At 53.4% G+C, this 21,087-nt stretch overlaps 1 protein-coding gene and 1 long non-coding RNA gene across 6 annotated transcripts in view; one reads left to right on the top strand and one right to left on the bottom strand.

Moving 5' to 3' along the window:
• The window catches only part of RNF220 (ring finger protein 220), a 217,042-nt gene that overhangs the window by 13,462 nt on the left and 182,493 nt on the right, over window positions 1-21,087 (bottom strand). For 3 of the 5 annotated variants that reach the window (XM_082613637.1, XM_082613639.1, XM_082613638.1), the window contains exons 3-7: window positions 14,614-14,659; window positions 10,986-11,087; window positions 6,304-6,346; window positions 2,481-2,602; window positions 1,988-2,120 (exon numbers count right to left, since the gene is read on the bottom strand). In XM_082613637.1, the coding sequence (XP_082469763.1) occupies window positions 1,988-2,120; window positions 2,481-2,602; window positions 6,304-6,346; window positions 10,986-11,087; window positions 14,614-14,659 (446 nt within the window). Of the gene's footprint in view, window positions 1-1,987; window positions 2,121-2,480; window positions 2,603-6,303; window positions 6,347-6,478; window positions 6,695-10,985; window positions 11,088-14,613; window positions 14,660-21,087 lie in introns of those variants that run through there. The other 2 variants (XM_082613640.1, XM_082613641.1) reach the window with 2 other exon arrangements.
• Window positions 6,890-13,020, top strand: LOC309799933. Its single transcript, XR_014293378.1, has 3 exons — window positions 6,890-7,272; window positions 10,631-10,791; window positions 11,836-13,020. It is a non-coding gene; the product is annotated as an uncharacterized lncRNA (long non-coding RNA).

Below are 21,087 nucleotides of genomic sequence, written 5' to 3'. Positions count from 1 at the left end.
AGGGTAGACTGACAGATGGCCAGCTCCTGCAGACAGGGTTTCGGGGGCAGAGGCGGTCAGGATCAGACAGGGCCTCCTTTGATAGCACCCCCCACCGAGGAGCCTCAGCCTCCTCCGCTCCACTGCGCCCTGCTCTCTGCCTCGTGGCCCCTGCTGATCTCGCTGTAAAACAGCCTTTCAAGTCTGCCTGTCTTTTGACTGCACTAAGCTGTTTAAGAGGCGGCAGCAGCTTCTATCAGGAAAGCCGGAGCAATTCTCTGCAGATAAAGGCACCTCCGGCCCCGTTCCCTCTTCAAGTCTCACTCTCATTCTCGCTCTCCAAATCGCTCAAAGAAAAGCCCCCTTTGAACTCCTCTCAGGAATTCTTGAAAAGAACAACCTCACAGTGTAAACACTCAGGGAAAACTGACACCCGCCCATAGGGCTGAAGAGGCCCTCATACCCGCTCTGCAAGTGCGTCCCAGCGCCTGGGAAATACTTGGTTGTAGCAGCAGGTCCCATGCAGCTTCATCCCCCTAAGCCCTGTCTGGTGCCCAGAAGCCACCAGGTCCAGTTCTGTGCCAAGAAACCTGACTAAAAACTTGCCGCAGTGATGGAAGATACGAAAATCTGCAGCCACCCAACAGAGCGAACCCAGAGCAGCATCCTGGAACTGCCCCTGAAGAGACACCTGTGTGTACAAGTCACTGGACGTTGGGCTTTGCTGCTCATCTTCCCTGGGTCTCAGATACTCGGAAACTCCAGGATAGGACCAGAGTGAAATGGCAAACGGACATCCTCCCAGCTCAGCGCTCAGGCTCGGGAAACGGTCTGGCCTGATTAACCTTCCTGATTTACACTTTGGCTTGTCCCAAACGCTTGGGCAATATGAGAGAAGCCCAGAAGCATAACGCCACACCTGGGCTCGTGGCCCCTTCATGTAGCCAGTCTGCCCTGGATGGCACTGTGGGGACCGCTCCTCAGCACCAGCCCGAGAAGCACTGCTCCAGTGAGGCAGAGACCCTCCTCCCAACTGCTGTGAGATTCCCCAGGGACCAAACACAGCAATACTCCCAAGGGTGTTGCCCAGAGAACTGGAGGCAGATGGGAAGCAGACTGGCTCACTTAATGACCACAAGCTGCAGTGCCAGCTGTGTCTGTGCACAGAAAGACAGAAGAGCTGGAGGCTGACAGCTCCCCCTTTGCCCTGCCCAAGGCAGAAGGCTTTGACAAGACGACACCGACCCTGGGCACCTACCAGTCTGCTATTTGACCTGGTGGGGGTGGGGGACTTCCACTGGGCCAAGCTATGTCTCTCCAAGCAGCCAAGTAGGAGTGGGGCTGGGCAGGGTCCTGCAGAGTCCTCTGCAGCAGCGGGGGAGAGTCCCAGGGAAGCAGGGAGCAGCTGGGCACAGGCCCCTTGCTTCAGGGTAGAGGGCGCCCAGGGAGAAGAGATGGGATCAGAGCTAAAATTAGATTCACCAGTGAAGCTCATGGGAGGTCAAATTTTGCCATAACTCACTCTCTCCTCTGTAACTGATTTCCCTGACACGGGGCCGAGGAGGAGGAGCGGGGCGGGGGGGGGGATCCAATGTGTTTGCCTGGAAGCCCTCGGGGCCCCCAGTGCTGGAGGTGTACAGCAGGTTGCTGGATTCTCATTTATCAGCCTTAAGAGGGATGGAGTGATAAATGAATAACCGTCCCTTTAATATTTTATGCAGGTGCTAACGTGGCTTGGCTGTCACCTTCAATGCATCACCCGAGGCTGAGAGACCCCCTCGTCACTCCTAGCTTGCAGCCTCACAGTTCCATTTCCCCACCCAAATACATCCATTTTAATATGCACATCACAGGCAGGCAGCACGGTCACAAAGGAGCCCCACCAGCAGCAGCTCGCACGTGGTGGAATGACCAGCCACCAGCCCTGGCCTCTTGGCTCCCAACAGATGGATACCCAGCAGAGGCCTGGCCACCAGAGTGCCACTGCTTATGTGTCAGCTGCTTGTACCTCGGAAACCACCTTCCAGGAGAGTGGTGGCCCGTATCCGCTTCTGCCCGCACCACTCATACTCCTCAAAGCGGTTGCTGTTCTCATGCTCGATGTCCACGGCATCATCCTCAGCCATGCAGGAGCCTTCCCTCTGTGAAGAGCAGAGCAGGATCATGCGGGTCCCAGGCCATCCCTACCTGCTCCCCAGGGCCTGCAAGGAAGGCACAGCCCTAGCCCCAAGCTGCAGTGTGCCCCACAGGCCCCCAGCTCTAGGGCTCCTTTGAAGTAAACCAATCTAGAGGTCAAAGACCTGGGCTTTTCCCCAATAGTTTTCCACTGGAGCCCCAGGGGAGGAGTGGGAGAGCAAAAGCAAAGGAAGAGAGCAAAGAACAGAGAGTAAGAAGCTGCTGAGACCACAGGGAGACCCCAACAGCCCACAGATCTGGAGGCAGTCAGCAGCTAGTGTCAGGGGAAGGAGGGGAGGGGAGGTAGGTGGTGATGGCCCCTCTACCTTAGAAAGGCAATGCTCCACATGCCTACTCATCTCCTGCTCCGATCCTGCCAGGGGGCGGCTGCACAGGGGACATACCTGCCCTTCATCTTGCTTCCTCCGTTTCATTTTCCCAATCCGAGCTGCATGGAGAAACCGAAAACAAAGCATAGAACAGGCAGACGGTCACTGTAGTTCCCAAGGTCCCAGTGGAGCTGACACATCCTGACCTCCTGCCAGCCATTAGCCCTTTTGTTCAGTGCCTCATCTGGCCCTCATCATGCAGCACCTTCGGCTCCTTTGGGGACTGGACCTTGCCAAGAGCACCTGGGGAGGAGATTGGTGCTAGGCCAGCGAAGTGTCCACTCTTTGGCCACAGCTGGCTCAAGCTCAACCCTTACCTTCCTACCTGCAGTGCTCAATGAATCCAGTGAGCAAAGATGCTCTCCTTGGCATTTGCTATGTGTCTCCCCAGAAGGCCAAGACCATAGGCTCTTCTAGAGTCAAGCATAACTTTAGAGAACATTTCTTGGCTAGAATCCAAGGTCCCTCCAGGGGCCTGATTTGGCCTGCTGTTAATTTATCAGTTAAAACCCCTTTGTTCCTGGGCCAAGAGCCCTGAGGTACAGACCTTAGTGTCCTATGTAGAATTACCCCAGTGAGAATTTCTCTCATGTCCACTGGTCCCATTTTACAGAAGAGGAGACTGAGGCCCAGTCATAAAGGTATAGAGGATCTGAGTCAGACAGCCCAGATACCTTGAGAGGGTAGCCCTTACTGTGCCTACCCAAACCTGTTCCATCATTTCTAATCAGTGCAGAGGGCTCCCTGCCATGCTGTCCCGCAGGGGGCTCAATTCCAAAGTGCACGCTGCAAGCCCACAGCACTACTAATTAATGCCGAGAGATACAATCATTTCTAATTAGCTCACTAATCCCTCTCTGCAGCCCTCCTGTCACTGAAGCAGGAAGGGGTCAAAACAAGGGACTCTGTTTCCTCTGTCCCCTCCTGTGATGCAACAGTAGAAGTAGAGCTAGCCACTCTGAGACCAGACTGACTGGGGTGGGGGTAGGGGTGGAGCCAGCCAAGGAGGGAAGGGTTCCCCACTGCAAGGCCAGAAAGAACTTCCTGTGGATACTGACCCTGGTGGAAAGCTCATCAATGCAGTTTAGGGAGCAAGACACAGGTGAAAGGTGATGCAGGTGAGAGTCGGTAAGTTACAGTTTAGAGCTTCAATTGTGTGTAAGGTTCAGAGCCAAATACCTTATACAAGGTAGCTCATTTTATTCTGTCAAGAAACTAGGTTGTATTATCCATTTTAACAGAAAAAGATAGTCAAGGCAGTTGTCCAGGTAGCTAAAAAGTGGCAAAGGCAGCATAGGAAACCAGGCCTGACTCCATAGCTTAGAAGGCTCTCCTGTCCCAAGAGTGCCCCCAACTGATCAGCATCAACAAAGATTGATCCTGTGAGTGTGCGAGGTCAGCAAGAATATGCACTTGGGGCTCCTGCCTGTTGAGGGTCTGAGGCAAGGAGCTACTCCAACCCTAAAACAGAGTAGCCCTAGAAAGAGCCAAATCAACAAGAAAGCCACCATCCCACCAGGACTGAGCATGGAGTCTGAGAAACCGTGGTCTGCAGCCTGGCCTGTCTCTTCAATTTCCTGTGCTCTCACTATAGGAGATGTGACTATGTTCTGGTGCCCCGCTTGGTTTTGTGGACAAAGATCTAGACTCCTTCACCTTGACTTCCCTAACCCTTGGACTCTCAGGCTTGGGCCATCTTGACACTCTAGAGCAGGGGTCCCGAACCCCCAAGCCAAGGACCAGTACCAGTCCATGGCCTGTTAGGAACCGGGCCACACAGCAGGAAGTGAGCGGTGGGTGAGCGAGGGAGGCTTCATCTGTATTTACAGCCACTCCCCATTGGTCGAATTATGGCTTGAGCTCCGCCTCCTGTCAGATCAGCGGCAGTACTAGATTCTCACAGAAGCGCAAACCCTACTGTGAACTGCGCATGCGAGGGATCTAGGTTGCGCGCTCCTTATGAGAATCTAATGTCTATGATCTGAGGTGGAGCTGAGGTGGTCCCATCACTCCCAGATGGGACCATCTAGTTGCAGGAAAACAAGCTCAGAGCTCCCACTGATTCTGCATTATGGTGAGTTGTGTAATTACTTCATTATATGTTACAATGTAATAGTAATAGAAATAAAGTGCACAGTAAATGTAAGGCGCTTGAATCATCCTGAAACCATCCTTCCCCCCCACCCCCCACCCCCGCCCCAGTCTGTGGAAAAATTGTCTTTCACAAAACCAGTCCCTGGTGTCAAAAAGGTTGGGGACCACTGCTCTAGAGCCAGGGCTAGGATGGAGAAGGGATGCTAGATATCAGAAAGGCATTGAGCAAGGTACCCTGAGACTTCTAGAAGCCTGTATGGAGCAGTGTGCCAGTACAAAGGTTCCTCCCCTACCCGGCCTAAAGCTCAAGGGAGTGCCTCTCTGGTAAGAAGGAGACTATGACAGACACTGATAATTGAATAAAGGAATGAATCTCATAGGACTGCCAAGGAAGGCATGATACTGGATGCTCTCCTTGCCCAGGCCACCCATGCCAGAAAATTCCTTGTAGTCCCAGGAAAGTCCCTGATGGATTGGACATCACCTGGAAATTCTCAGATAAGCAATTCAGGTTTGATTATTTTCTTGCCATTCATCTTCTAAGTCCTGAGCTAAGCTTACTAAAACATGACAGGGAAAGTTTGCTCCCTACCTAGAGGCTTCCACTGAGTAGGACAAGTCAAAGTATTGCCAAGGAGGTAGCATGGCATGGTCCAAGAAGCACAGGCTCTGGAGGTAAACAAACCAGTTCAAACCATGGCTCAGTTACAACCCAGCTGTGTGGTTCTAAACAAATCACCTTCACCTCTCCCAGCCTCAGTTTCCTCATCTACAAAATGTGTGTTAACACTCCCTCTCAGTTATGATTAAGGTGCTTGACATGGTGCCGGCTCATGATAAATGCTCTCCTTTTCCCAGTCTGGGGCTCAGCCTCCCAGCAGAAACCAAGTGGCAGGAACTGGGGATCTTGAACATCCATGGCCTCACTCACCAGTTGGCCTAGAGACCCCCAAGGCCCTTACAGACAACCCCCATATATACCACACCCTAGCCAGCACAAAAAACTAGATCATTCAATTGTGTTCAGCAAATAGGAATGTTCCAGAGGTTTGAATCCAAAAGGGGCGCGGGGCGGGGGGGCGGATGGTGGCCTGCCAGGTAGTACATACACGGAGTGCTTTCAGAGAAGGCCTCTAAGAGCTGTCGAGCCCACGCTGATCACCTTTGTGAAATGTGGGCCGACTGATAACTCAAAAAGCCCTGGGATGAGTTAGTTCCTGTTGCCGTGGGAACTCCAGATCTCACTGCATTGTCAAGTCTCAGCAGAGAGGCTGTATTCACACTACTGGGCACTGATTAAAAACTGGAAGAAAAACATTCTCAGCGCCCTGCCGGCTTGTACAGTGAGGTCCCAGCAGTTTGCAAATTCAAAACTGAGCTCCCGCGTGGAATTGTGTGGCTTGTTTCTCATTCTCTGGCACTTACTGACCCCCAGGGTTCTTCAAGGCCTAGAGAGGCTCACGCAAGAGCTGGGGACCATAACCTCCACTAGACAGATGGAGAAACTGAGGGCAGCCGCCTTGGTCAGCATATACTCAGGCGCTGTGACTGTGAAGAAGCCAGTGGGCCCTAATATCGAAGAGACCCAGGGAAGTCAAGAACTGCAGGCAGTGAGGGAGGGAGGAGGCCGGGGGTGGGGCGGAGGGAGGGGCCGCGCAAGACTCACCATTCAGTCGGGTCTGCCGGTTGGCTCGCACTCGCAAGAAGGTCTGGGAAAAGATCCCGGGCAAATGCAAAAAAGAGAAGAGAGCGTCAGCGCGGCCTGGAGTCCCGACCCCTGCCCCAGCCCCAGCCCCCGGTCCACACCTGCCCCGCCCCAAACAGCCCGTAAACAAACCTACTTCCTCCCTCCCGCCGGCCCCCCTGCTCCGCCGGCCGCTCCGGGCCTTCGGCATAGCCGCCGGAGGCTGCTCTAGCGGGACCCCGTGGCCGCCGCGCGGTGCCGCCCCAGCCCCGGCCTCCGGCGCTCCGGGCCCCGCAGCCGCCCGGCCGGCGAGGGCAGCGATGCGGGCGGATTCCCCCCGGCTGCCCGGCGGCGGCGGCACTTCAGCTCCCAGCGGCGGCGGCGGCCATGTTGGCCTTGATCACGTGACTCGCTGCCGTCGCGCGCCGGGGGTGAAAGTTCAAGAAGTGGTGGGGGCTGCCGGACCGGGACCAGGAAACAGCGGTTCGCACTCCGGCCGCAACAGGCTGAGGCCGCCCTGGGGTCCCTCCCACCGGCCGCAAAGCCAACCCGCCCGGGTTTTAGTGGCTGCGAGGTCCTCCCACCCTACTCCACGGCCCCTCCTAGCGCGGGGCTCCTTCCGCCCCGGAACCCCGCCTGGGTCCCGCCTCCCGCGCGGCTACCCCTTTGCTGGGGAGATGGCGTAGGACTTCCCGATCGCAGCGGCCAGTCTCGCCGCGAGTCCCAACTGTCTCTTCCCCAGTCCCCAGCCTTTCAGCAGTCCCGATATTAGAGGATTCCCAACATTTCAGCTGTCTTCTGGACAACCTTTGGAGCTGCCACTGGCAGCGCACAGCCACGCGGCCAAAGTGGAACCCAGCATCCCTCAAACAAGTGCCTTCTTCCAGGATTCTCAGTTTTCTAACGGGATACCACCATCCACTCTGGTGTGCCCACACCAGATAGTTGAGAGTGAGTCGTCCTTGACCCCACCCTCCTTCAATTCCTCACACTCAAGCCTTCTTTCATCCCAGAGTCTACCTTTAAAGGTCTCCTACATCTTTTTATCTTCCCTTCTGTGTATCTCCTTCTCGCCCTTCCAGGCCTAACCGAAAAATATCATTTTCTCTCTACTTCCATCTCTACTCTCAATATGGCTTGTACAAATTGTTGTCGGTGGGCTGACCACTCCAGGGATGAGGCCGTGTGTGAGTCCTGGGTGAAGCCAGAGCCCGGCACAGCGCTGGGCACAGGCCAGCCATCCCTGGGTGTTTCTTCGGTGACTACACCTATCTTGGATGTCCTTGCTCTAGTTCATAATCTTAGGAGCTCTCTGAATTTGCGGTTGTCTCCCATCTGGCCTTCTCATCTCCAGCTTTTCTCCCTGTAGCCCATCCTCCACCGTACAGGCAGTGTGATCTTTGTATCATGCAAAATTGACCCTCTTTCTTCCTCCCCTTTAAATCCTTTAGTGGTTCTCCACTGAGATCTGTACCGTGGCATACAGGTCGTCTCTGATGTGCTCTGCCTATTTCTCCAGACTCTTCTTCTGCCACTCCTGCTCTCTCCTTTTCCCCTCCTGACACACTCTTTGAGCACCCCATACTCTGGACTTTGGGCTATATTATTCTCCATGCACCCATATTCCCTGCTTGGTTAACTGTTTGTTGTCCATCCTACAGGACTCTGGGATGACTTCGCTTTTCCCCCGGTGTTGGGTTAGTTGCTTCCTCTGAGTTTTCACCGTCCCTTGGCTTTCCTTTGAACTTGGATATTTTGACTGTTTACAGACCTGTCCCTTCTACTTGGGAGGTCATCTCCATCCAGTAACAGGGTCTGGCATGCAGGAGAAATCCGTGGGGTGGAGAGGAGGATATTTATGAGGGAAGCCCCTAAGCCCAGTGCAGGGCTGAGAAACAATCTAGGATTCAGGGCCAGACAAACTCAAGTTCAAATCCTGACTTGGTTACTTATAATATATGTGCTCTTAGAAAAGTCACTTCTCCTCTCTAGGCCTGTTTCCTTAGCTATAAATTGGGGGCAATGAATCCTAGCTTACACAGCTGCTATGAGGGTAAAGTGAGGTAATGGTTAAAGGGTTAGGTAACCCAGCAGGGGCTAAGGAAATGGGAATCCAAACCAGAAACCAGTACCTCCTGATTTCAGGGCCAAGTTTGATGATGTTTTAAAAACAGCCCAACGTAATTGAACAACTACTACATGCCAGGTGTTGTGTAAAGATCAGGGGATTCCAGCTTCCCTTTCTACCAGTTCCCCTTGTGTTTTACATTCTAACAAAACTGAACTGCTAATGGGTCCCCAAATACATCACTGTGTGTTACACCTCTCTGCCTTTTGCACATACATAGTGTTGCCTTGATCTGGAATATCTTTTCTTCCTTGTCCACCAAAGTGAACTCCTACTCATCCTGTTCAGTCATTACCTCCTCTGTGAATCTTACTCTGATTTTCTCTTTCATAGCACTTAAAACCCTGGGCTGTAATTATCTATTTGCACATCTAACCCCGTGAAGGCAAAGACCCTGGGCTGAGCATGAGTGAGTACTAGATAAGTGAGTAAAGGAAGGGAGTAAAGAAGGGGCCTTGGCGAGCCCGTCAGTCTAGTGCAAGGGTCAGGCTCATCATGATAGATTAAGTATGTTCATAATTCTTTGCAGCTCCTCCTATCAAAGAGCTGCATTTCCTCATCCCTTGATTGTGTTAGCTTTGTAAGTTCCAGAGCCTAGGCCTCAAGAGGCCTTTCAGCTTTGGCCTTCGCCCTCTTGGCATGACACTGTCCTGAGACTGCCAAGTAAGGAAGCCAATCTAACCTCCTGGAGGATGATAGGCCGTATGGAAGAAAACCAAGGCCCCTAATTTCCCAGACATGTGGTGAGGCCATTTTGGACTTTCTAGGCCAGCTAGTCCTCCAGCTGAATGAGCTTAATGAATGAGGAAAGGCCTACTCAGCCGACAGAATCATGAGAAATCATGAGAGATTATAAGTTGTATTAAGCCACTAAGTTTTGGGATGGTTTGTTATATACTGGAAGATGATGGAAACATACTTAAATGGGTGTTGATATAAGATGATCAGGGCAATAACATGGGCAGGAAGGGGTCATGAGAAGAGAAAGCTAATCCAGAAAGGCTTCCCGGAGCAGAGGGAAGTTGGGCAGGTTGTTGAGGGATAAATAGAAATTTGATGGGGTGGGGTAAAATAACCCGGTTAAAAGCAGCATGTGTAAAAGCAGAGAGGCAAGAAAGGAGTGGCACAGCCAACGAGTGGTTAGCATTAATGTGGCGAGCACAGCCCACAGGATTCACGGAAGGCAGTGTTAGGAATGGAAGCTGGAAAGGTTGACTCTAAATCAGAGAGGCCTTGGTGCCATCCCTTAGCACGCCTAGCCTATGCCTAGCATGCCATGCCTGTGCCTGGTGGTTACTTTTTCCCTAGTTCAACAAATAGTGGAGCTGAATGCTGTGGCTAAAATAGAGAGGATCCGCCTCTGAAGGCAGGGCTCTGTCTCCCTTTGGGATAGAATTCTCTGGGATGGAGCCTTGTCTCCCTATCCCAGAATCCCCTAGAGTTGGGTCATTTCTCCATCTTGCATCAGGATTGTTTGGGTGAGGACTGACTACCTCTCTCAAACCAGGGCTCACAAGAGCAGGGATCCCTCCCCAGGGCTGGCACTCTGGGCTCTGCAGTTTGAGTCCCAGACAAGGGCATCCAGCAGAGGAGGTGCTAGTTGAATCTGGTGTACAGCCCACACTCCATATTCCACTCACCAAACTCTGCACCCTGACGCCAGGCTGTGTCAGCTGGGAGGAAAAAGTGCCCAGAGAGAATACCTCGAATTCCAAGAAAGGCTTCCTGTGTACCAGCAGTGGCCCTGGTTCTCTACCCCAGATGACAGGTCCCTGCTGCCTTGTCTCTTTGCATTAGTCAGGGCTGTGTTTCCCTTTTCACATAAGGGCTCCCTGAGAAGCCGTGCTGCCGTTTAGACAGCATGTTCCTTGGAGCAGGCCCTGTTTTCTGCCCTCTGACTGGGGCTCCTGAAGGCAGGGCTCTGTCTCTCCTCAGAAGCTTCTGGAGGAAGATCCTTCTCCTTCCTACCACAAATAAGGTCTGTATAAGCTGGGAAATTACCCTTAGGTCCCCCTCCTGCTCTGCTGTTTTAGGATTGTGTAGTTATTCCCTTCCTGTTTGCCCAAGGCACTTACAGGCAATCTCTCTCTCTCTCTCTCTCTCTCTCTCTCTCTCTCTCTCTCTCTCTCTCTCTCTCTCTTCTCTTTCTCTCTCTCTCTCTCTCTCTCTGCCTGACACCAGTGTTTGGCAGGATTGATGGTTATTTGCTCAGGGGATCCTGGTTTTGAAGTGTGAAGTCTTCCGGTGATTCTGGGCTATGTCCCTGGGTCCCTGATGAAACTGAACCCTAGAGGAGACCTCCAGATGGCTGGGATGCTTCAGAAGAGCCCACCTGAGCCCAGGTGACCTTGGCATCTCTCCCTAAAATCCATCTATTTATGGCACATTCCCTGACACCTGTGCCTTTTGGTTCAGTTAGAGGCACTAGACACAGGGAACCAAACACAGTTCAGGCCTTTCCCCTTGTATCCTGAGGATGGGAGGAGTTAGCCCCAGGCCTGCCCTATAAGGTAGGGCCCAGCCCACCCCTCCTCACCTGGTATCTGTCTGAGTGGTGCAGGTCGTCGGTGGCAGACGAGTGTGGTGATGCTGTTGGAGACTCTCCTTCCCTCTTGATGGAAGCAGACAACAAGAGGGACTGGAAGAAGAAAAAGGACACGTGGCCTCAGGCTGAATGAGACCTACAGTCAGTCCCCTAGAGTGTCCGGTCCTATGGAGCTTTTGGGATAGAGGCAGAGAAAAGGAGGGCAGAGGGGTAGAGACCGCTTGAGATTCTGAAGACATGTGGTCAGGCCCCCCAGAGTCTGGTTGTGGGAAAGGATAGCTTGATCCCAGGGATGGGTGGAGACCCCTGGAGAGGGTCCAACCTCTTCCACCCCAGCTAATCTCTGTCCCAGTGGGGCAGGCCTCCCAGTGGGCTGAGACTATATATAGGCTTTGTTCTCCCATAGTGAGCAGAGACTCTGGGACCCCTCTGAAGGGTTGGGGGTAAAGCCACATCCCTGCTGCCCTGCCTGCCCCTAATACAGGCTGGTGGCAGCCCCGCTATGGAGACAGTAAATTAAATAGTGTGTAAGAGTTTCCTTTGTGCAGCTAGGGATGTACACTGGCTCCATTTATCCCCATGCTGTGGCGATGACCCCAGCAAAAATCCCAGCAAAACTAATCCCCCCCATGTCAATCCTGCATGGCCTCTTCTACATATGCCTGCAGTTTAGATTAATAAACTGTCTGCTTTAAATTGTACACGAGCACCACAATTCTAAATACCACATGGCATGTTCAGCCTGCTCTTGCTGCCTCTTGCCAAGGCCTGTTCAACTGCAAACTGGGGGCCTGGAGGCCTGAAAGCAATCCATACTTCCTCCCCCAACCACCTTTTCCAGCCTGCACAGCCCAGAGCCGGAAGCATACAATTCCCTAGGAGGCCTCCCCAGCTTAGAAAACCATGCCAAATCGCCACTGACAGCCCAAAGAAAGCAATTTGGGAAAGATGGAGCAGCCATTTATCCTTCATCTCCGACTGAGCCTTAGGATGTGACCTGCATGCGGTGGCCACGCTGCACATCCTCAGGCAAGGGCCCTGGGAAGGGGGGGCAGCTGCTGGTCTGGCAGGGTTCCCTGACTCGGCCTCATCCCAAGAGCAGGAGGAGGGAAGAAGCCAGGCAGGGACAGGGGTGGGATTCCCTGCAACTTGGAGCCCCTTCCTCACCTACCCAGGCCCAGTGGGAGGCCTAGTGGGTGCCTTGGCCCACAGCTCGGAAAAGAGGTGGGCTTTCAGGCAATGTCCTTTTCCTTCTCTGGTCCCAAGGAGGATGCTGAGGAGGGGAAGCATCGTGGGGCCCCTACCCCCCCCATCATGAGAAAGTTCACGCTTGTGTGCTCTCTCTTATTCTCTCTAGGTTAGAAGCCCTGAGAGGCCTCAGCATTACACCTGGGGCAAGCGGAATAAAAAAAGGTCACTGGCGCTTTTTAAACATGGACCAAAAAGCAGTAAAATGTGTTTTGAAAAAAAAATCCCGACATTAAATCATGACTTTTTGCCTGGCTCTTTGCCTCATTAAAAGTGGCCTTTTGGAAGGTAAAATTATCATTGTAAGCGATAAGATCTTTAAGAAAATAATTCACGGCTTCTTCACCCTTTAATATGATAGCCGCCACCGGCTAATTTTTTTCTTAATGGCAACGAGGCCATCAATCTTGTCTGAGGCCCCCTCGCCCTCTCCTCCTCCTCCCTCCCTCCTCCTCCCTGTCCTCTCAGTCTCTTGCTTGAACCTTCTACCTCGTGCCTCTTCTACCCATGACCTGCTTCCCTAAAGCCCCATTCCAGGCTGAGGACAGACCCTGAGGCAGCTTTGGGGGCGTGAGCCTATATCTAGAAGTGGGTGAGCAGCGGCCCTTGCCTCTTGAGTCTGATTATCAATGAGCCCGCGTTGGTGGTTGCAGGAATCTGCACGTTTAAGACTTCCTGTATGAGTATTCTGACGGGGCCAGGCGGGTGTGCATCTGTGTATGTGGGGAACCAGGTGTGGACGTGGATTGTGTCTGTGTGTGTGCTTTGAACACAGGCCTCACTGGGGTCCAGTCCCCAGCCTGCCAACCATGCTGAGGTGTCAGGGGTCAGTGTTTATGGCTGACCTGGCAGCACGTCCGTCTGCCTTAACCATAGCCACTGGAGACTGCAGCCTGGGCCAAGCTCCGCCAGTGTGGCCCCCCCTTCTCCCCCAACGCGTTTTCTCTTTAGGGCTGGGAGGGCTTTGCTTCCTTGGCCAGGGCCTGCATCAGTCCAGGGCTGGGCTAGGTTCCCTGCCCCTCCTCTGTCCAGCTTGCTGTGTTGAGTGATTTCCTGAATGAAGGTGCGGGGTCCACTCCCACCTTTTTGAAGGGGCTGCAGGGGAGACAGGCCAACCCCCTGGAAGTAAGATAGTCACTCTGGCTCCTTTTCCCAAAACTGCTCTCTCAGAGGTCACCAGTGCTTTTAAGACTTCTAAATACAATGGCCTCCTTCTCCAGCCTTTTTCTGCTTGACTGCTGACCACCCCAGACATTCTGGCATTTTTTTCTCTCGGGGTCCTGGGACACCATGCTCTCCTGTGCCCCTCCTCACTCGTCACTGTTCCTCTTCTCCTTCCCCGGCTCTGGGACCTTCTCTTGACCCCCAGCACAGGAGTCCCAGACTCTTCTTGGCTTCTGCTCTGATCTCTCCACACGCACACTCCCTTACTGACTTCATCCATTCTGGGGAATTCCCTGGTGGTCCAGTGATTAGGACTCTGCACTTTTACTGCCAAGGGTTCGACCAATGCCTTGTTGGGGAGCTAAGATCCTGCAAGCCACGTGGCGCGGCCAAAAAAAAATGTATCCATTCAGCACTCATTCCTCACTCCCTGTAGAAAGGCCTGAGGATTTCTGCCTTTACAAGTCATTGTGAGAACTTATAAGACAGGATGCCACCTTACTGAGGGGTGGGGGAGAGGACACTCAGTGAGTGAGTGTTTAGTCCTCCAACCCCAGGTCCCCACTCCCTCAAAACATCACCTTTGGGGATGCAGTACCATCTACCTATGTAGCCACCTATGGGAGTCCTTGGTACAAGTCATGTCATCTGAGGCCTCTGGCCCTTCCTTTGAGCCACTTGTCCTTCCTTCTTCCTTTCTCCATCTGATGCTTTCAAGCTTCCCTTCCATAGTGCCTGTTCAGAGGGTCAGATTGTCTCTCCAAAAGAGCCCAGCATCCTCTCTGACCCCTGTTGCCCTCAGGACAAAGCACATGCACACACCCCATGGTCTGGCTTCTAAGGCCCTGCACCACCTGTCTTGACCTGCACTTCTATATTTTTCTTTACCTGCTACAGCTCACCTTCCTCCTTTGAGTCTCCCCAGACTTAGTGTCTGGGTCCCCCACAACCCCAGGTCATTCTTGGCTTTGACCCCATCCTGACTAGAAAAAGTCAAGTGAGCATACTGTGACTCACACTCAGACTATACACACATGTGTGTATAGTGCAGGGCAGCCCGAGGTGCGCAGGGCAGCCCGAGGCCTCAGGCTGACGATCAAACCCTGAAAACAGCTGGGGATCCAAGAAGAGCTCCTTTTTCTCAAGAACCAGTTCTGAGTGGGCTTAGGTTAGGATGGGCAGGAGGAAAACACAATTGTCCACCTACCTTGGGGGTGCCTGGAGCCATGGCATCCTTCAGAAGGGAATTCTTGCTGCCAAGAAAGAAGAGAACAGGGTGACCATTCCACTTGCTGCCCAGGGCACGTAAGAGTAGAATAGGAAGAAGATCCCAAGGAGGGAAGACATAGCCAGCCTAGCCCAGCCCCCCTCAGCCAAGCTCCACCCAGCCCATTCAGCCCCAGCTGGCCCTGCCTCACTCAGCCTCCATCAGGGGCCAGGGGCCAGGGGCCAGAGTGGGCTCCTGGGCAGGGGTACTGACACTAGGCATGGTAGGCTGTCTCGTGGATCTGAGGAAAGGGGCTTTACCTGACTGCTCCTATCAGCCCTGAGGATTCTTCCTGTCCTGCCCCCTTCCTTCCAACCTCAGCCTGCTCTTAGCTCCTATGGGATTGGGGTGATAGAACTGACATGGCTCTTGTCAATTCTCCCTCCAACATGCTGCAAACTGCGTTAGGCCAGGAATGATCTCCCCCTGATTCAATTTGTCAGCCCCAGGCCCTCCGGCATCAGGCGCGGCAGGCACGGCAGTCGGGCGGTAGCTGGGCCCTGAAATACGGTGGACGGCTCAGAGTTGGGGGAGCAGGGGTGGGAGGTGATGGATGGGCTGTGGGGGAGGCGAGGACTGTGTTTAATAACAAAATTGGTATGCAAGGCCAAATCCTGCGCTAAGCATGAGTGATCCAGAGCCACAAAGTATTACAAATCCCCGCTAAACAGATGCTGACAATGGAACAAGACGTATCAAATCAGATCCACTTCAGAAACATTAATATCCCTGTTCCTGGCCCTCCCTCCCTGCCGCCCCGACTGTGCTCACCACATCTGTGCTCACACGTTCACTTACGTGCTATCATGCGCACAGAAACATTACATACACACAGAGGCACTGGCTGATACACACAGAAGTCAGATACAGCCAATTCACATAGGGTCCCCACACAGGTGCACATACAAGGTGTACAGGTAGAGCACACCCAAGAGATCCACACAGCACAAAAGATGCACCCCCAGGGCAGATAAAACACGGGGCACACACGCGTGGTGTATACACAGGGAACACCCACTGGGTCAGGCATTAGACACACCCAATATGTGAGCAAAGGCATAGGCAGATTCGGATAAAGTAAGAGTTCTCACCCAGGGCCATTTTGCCCCCCAGGGGACAATTGGCAACATGTGGAGACATTTTTTTTTTTTTTTTTTTTTTTTTTTTTGCGGAACACGGGCCTCTCACTGTTGTGGTCTCTCCCGTTGCGGAGCACAGGCTCCGGACGCGCAGGCTCAGCGGCCATGGCTCACGGGCCCAGCTGCTCTGCGGCATGTGGGATCTTCCCGGACCGGGGCACGAACCCGTGTCCCCTGCATCGGCAGGCGGACTCTCAACCACTGCGCCACCAGGGAAGCCCCATGTGGAGAAGCTTTTGATTGTCACAAGTGGGGGCGGGGAGTTTTCTACTGGCATGGAGTGGGTAGAGGGGATTAACCATCCTGCAGGGTACTGGATAGACCCTCACAACAAAAAATTATCCAGCTCCAAATGTCAGTAGTGCTGAGGTTGAGAAACCCTGGTATAAAGGCAGATACACACATATCCATTGTCTCTATAATTCTGTCAACATGTGGTCACACCTGGAGGCTCAGACAATGCACGAAGAGGTGCAGGCACACAGAGTCCTGTTCCCAGAGATGTGCCCTTAAAGACACATTCACAACTGTCACCCAGGCCTGGATGAAGAGCTGTGCCCACGTCCACACAAGCATGCACAGACACCCACGTGCGCCAACACACACCTGACACTCGTGCACCCACAAATGTAGACACACATGGATACACACCCACACAAGCAGACATGTACATCACAGTGCAGGGGCCAGAAGGCTTGGCAGCAGCAGGCTGAGGCTAAGATCTGAGTGTAAAAACAGCTGTCTGGGGACTTCCCTGGTAGTCCAGTGGTTAAGATTCGAGCTTCCACTGCAGGGGGCGCAGGTTCAATCCCTGGTCAGGGAACTAAGGTCCCACATGCCACGGGACATGGCCAAAATGTTGAAAAAAACAACAACAAAAAACAGCCGTCTGCCTGTTTGATCACACAGTGGGGGCGTCACAGGCAGGAGAGGACCACCAGCCTGGGTTCCAGTCAGTGCCATTTTGTTCATAAATTGTCCCCATGTTCCTGCTCCTGATCCAGGCACCAGGAATACAGAGAGGAAACTGAGCTGCTTTTGAGGAACTGCTAGGTGCAAGTTTGTTACTTTTATCTTTCCTTCACTCAGTCAACAAGTGCTGACGTCGCTGTTGTGCCAGCCCCATTCCTGGACTTGACGGGTGCAGAACTGAGGTATCTACTGTATGACAGTGTTCTCGCCAGACCCCTGGACTGAAGTCTGAGTGTTATCCGAGCAAGATCAGGGTGAAACAGAAGAGGAAAGAATGAACAATTATTGTGTACCCACCACACGTGACAGGCATGGGCTAGGAACTTTATATGTGTCATCTCTTTAAACCTTCACAAAAACTTTACAAATTTGACTAGCAGGCTACGTGACACCTCCCTGCTCACACAGCCCATGCAGGGTTTGGGATTTGAGTTCATGTCTGACGGAGTCCAAAGTGCTACTTTTCGGTTGGCCACACAGCCTCCTAAAGACACTCAGGGGTTAGGATGGAGGGCTGAGCTCTGAGTTCTTTTTCTCTCTTCATTTTCGGGAGTGTACTTCTGACTCTGGGCTTTAGTTTACTGCGCTGGTGAATAGAAATGGAGACGTTTAGGGCCAGGATGTCCAGCCTCCCCCTTTGCTAGTCCTCTGGATCTTTTCCTGGCAATCTTCTTCCCCTTCCCTCGAGTTGGACTGGTACTACGCCAGACTCCTTCCCTCTCCCTGAGCAAGCGCCCCACTGCTCTACCTTTCCTCCAACAACCTGCTTACCTCCAAGTGTGCTTGGTTCCCCCAGACACAGGAGACTGGCGAAGGGCCCACCTTGGAGAGGAGAGTCCGAGCCCTGAGCCGCTGGCAGCCGGGCTCCCGCCCAGCCCATCCGCTCTGCTCTGCCTTCGTCCGTCCCTGTTTCCACAGCCCGCCCCCAACGATTTCCTCCCTTCTTAGTCACTCGCTGCCTAGTGATCCATGGGTTTTAAATTATAACTGGGACCCAGGAAACGCGTTCCTAAGTACAATATTCACGGGCTGGGCTGACACTTTTAATTAAGGTGATTTACACTGAATTATCCTTGGAAATAAAGAAATGGTGTGCTGCCCGGGAATAAACCATCATCACCAGCCGCCTTTGTAAGTTACACTTCGTTTTAATCTATTTGGGGAATTGTTTATCTAGTTCATTACCCAACCAAACACCGAGGCCGGCCTTAAATAAGGCTTAAGTGGGGGTGGGGGCACTGCCATCTCCACACCCCGCCTCCCCTCTAGAGTCACCCAGCCTCCCTCTGGCTCCTTCCAGCCCCTTTAAAGCACTGACCAGAGATCCTGCTTCCCAGCCTACAGGCCAGAGTGGCTGTGGAAGCCTCCTGGAAAAGGTCTCTGAGCTCAGGCCCCACCAAACCAAGCCCTCCTTTCAGCTCTGCAATCTTTCCGCATCCAAGGCTCTTTCCTCTCTCTGGGTGGAAACTCCTGTTTGAGGGCCACAGAGAAGACTGGGGGCCACTCCCCGACCTGCCCTTCAACCTTCAGCCCCCATCTATTTTCCTGCCTCTCTGTCTGTACACATCGTCTCCACCCCATCACCATCCTAGAGAAAGCTTAGCGTGCCCAGAGCTCTGTCCACTGTCCCCTTCTTCCTTCAGATATCTGCTTCTCTGCCATCATCACTCTTCCCGTGACCCAAGTCAGAAAGCTCTTCCTAGTAAGCACCCCACAAGTAATCAGCTAAGTTCTCTTGCTTCTCCCCACCACCAGTCTCTCATCATTCCTTCTTCTCTGTTGCCACTGCCACTGCCATTGTCCTAGATCAGCTTCACCACCTGTACCCTGGACCCTGCCTAACCTCCTCACTTGCTTCCCTGCTTCTACCCCCAAATCATGTCCCAAACTGGTCTCCAGAGTGATTCTCCTACAGCTCAGCTCTCTGATAGGCTTCTCCAGCTCACCGATGTTCTAATTCCCCCATTACCTCCAAGACCACCCTCCAGCATCGAAGGCCCTCCACTGTCTGTCCTCAGTCTAACTTTGCCCTTCTCGTACTAGGTAGCCAAGTCCGGCGGCCTATTGGAGTGCCTGTGCAGGACTGAGAGGGGGAATGGTAGAAGATGGAGTGAGGGAGGGTGTGTGGGCACAGCCTCTGATCTCTAATGGAGAAGTGCTTTGAAAAGTGTAAGTGCTTTGCCAATGGGAGTTCTGACTCTTCTCCTGTGTCTGTGTGCCCGTATACCTGTGGGAATGAGCATATGTGGGAAGTGGTTCTTTAAGGGGGTAGGTGTGAGCACATCTATGTGTGTTGGAATGGGGCTGTGTGCATGTTCCTGTATGTTGTGGACATAAATTTGCGCCTGTGTCTGTAAAAACCAGCCAGCCCTAGTTTGGGAGCTGGAAGGTTCCTGCTCCTCTGTGTGAGCCCTTGGGTGTGTCTAAAATAGCAGCCTGCTCTGTGCTGTTGGGCAGAAGGGGGCAGAGAGCACAAACCAGGCCCACCCAGAAGAGCTCCTCTGAGACCAACCATGTGGGAGGGTGATGGAGAGGCACCCTGGCAGCAGCATCCACAGACTCAGGAGCTGGCTAGGCTGAGGGAAGGGAAGGAGGGCAAAGGAGGCAAAGGCAGGGTAAGAGAGGGGAGGGGACAATTGGAGAGAAGAGGAAAGAAAAGAAAGGGAGGGGAGCAGAGAGAAGGGAACAGAAAGGGAGGATTGGAGAGCTGGGGAAGAAGCTGCTGGCCACATGCCATGGATGGGGATGCCCTCATCTGGGCTCTGACCAGAACTCTCTGAGTGATGCACACACAAGCTCTGCCTTCCTGCAGGACTCGGTTTCCCCATCTGTGAAATACCTGCTTAAAGCTCGGCGCTGATGGCGGGAAGAGGAGGAGGGAAGGGTCTCGGGAGCCCGGGTGCCACATCTTCTCCCAACCTCCACTTCTCCCCTCCTGCCTCCTAGAGAGTGGGCAGGGGCGGGGCAAGGGCATCCAAGGCTGGGTCCCTCCCCGAGCTACCCAGGCGCCACGGCCCTCAGCCCGGAGGGAGCTGACACGCTCCTTGGGAATTTATCACGCACCCAATTACAATGTTAATTGGCAAGTTCCTGAAATCAATTAATTCGCAAATTTTTTCCAATTAAAAATCCAGATAAATCACAAGGGCGGCGGCGGACCGGTCCAGCCTGCAGTCCGGTGGGCGCAGCGGCTGCAGGGAGGTGGCGGGGGTTGGGGGGGCGGGAGAGAAGAGGGGAGGGGGCGGAGGGCGCGGCTGCCCTTGAACGCCTTTGCCGGCCGGTCGGACTGTCAGCGCGCCGGGCGCGCGAGGCCGAGACAGATAAAACCATCGACCCGTCGCCGCCAGCGCTTCGGCTTTATCGATCCGACGGGAATTTCACTTGCTGTGCAGATCCCGCTGTCCGGCTGTCAGACACCGGGTTGAGGAGGGGGGACGTGCCAAGGGTTAGGGGGTGCTGGGCTGGGCCTGGACGAGAGGGGCACAGAAGTGGGGCACGCAAGACATGGCGGTGAGGGGCGGGGCAGATGTGAAGGCTCCGGGTGAGGAAATGGACGTGGGCCGAAGGGTGTGGACGTAGGGGATGCTTTGGGAGGACGTGAGGGAGGAGGGATTGGTGCAGGGTCACGGGTGGGGGTGGAACACTTCTGTGGGCAGAAGTGGATGCCCTGGGCAGTGCAGGGATGGGGCCACAGGGACTAGGCTGTAGCGTGGCCCCCAATGAAGAGGCAGAAAGAGAGCTTTGGCCCTCATTCTCCAGACCCTTAGGGGTGCACTGCGATTACAAGGCTCTGCGGGTCCCTCCATCTCTGCCTCTATTCTTAGTTCCTGTTGAGAAGTCCTCCACTGGGAGCAAATTACCCAGAAACACTCCTGGATAGCCAAGGTATGGAACTCAATTGCAGAAGGGTGTTTCTTTCACTCCCTGCCTGTTCTAGGCTGGTCCTGCGTGTGTGTGTGTGTGTGTGTGTGTGTGTGTGTGTGTGTGTGTGTGTGTGAGGGAGGTGGGAGTGCTTAAAAGCATGGGCTCTAGAGTCAGATTGATTGGGTTTGAATCTTTACCACTTCACAGGCTGTGCAACTTTAGAGAAGTCACTTAACCTCTCTGACCTCAGTTTCCTCATCTGTAAAATGGAGTTAATAATTATTACCTAGCCCAGTGGTTGTTGTGAAGATTAAATAAGTTGACACAATATAAAGTTCTTGGCACACGGTGTTCACCAGGATTATTATTATCATCATTAGTATAGTCTTCTGTAGTAGTTTTAAGTATTCCCACAAATTCTTTGGTGCTCTCTCCTTCA

This window comes from Mesoplodon mirus (assembly GCF_964341445.2).
Source record: "Mesoplodon mirus genome assembly, chromosome: 3".
Taxonomy (NCBI): domain Eukaryota; kingdom Metazoa; phylum Chordata; class Mammalia; order Artiodactyla; family Ziphiidae; genus Mesoplodon; species Mesoplodon mirus.
Note: the sequence above shows the minus strand (reverse complement) of the source record. Positions and strands in the feature narration are given on the sequence as shown.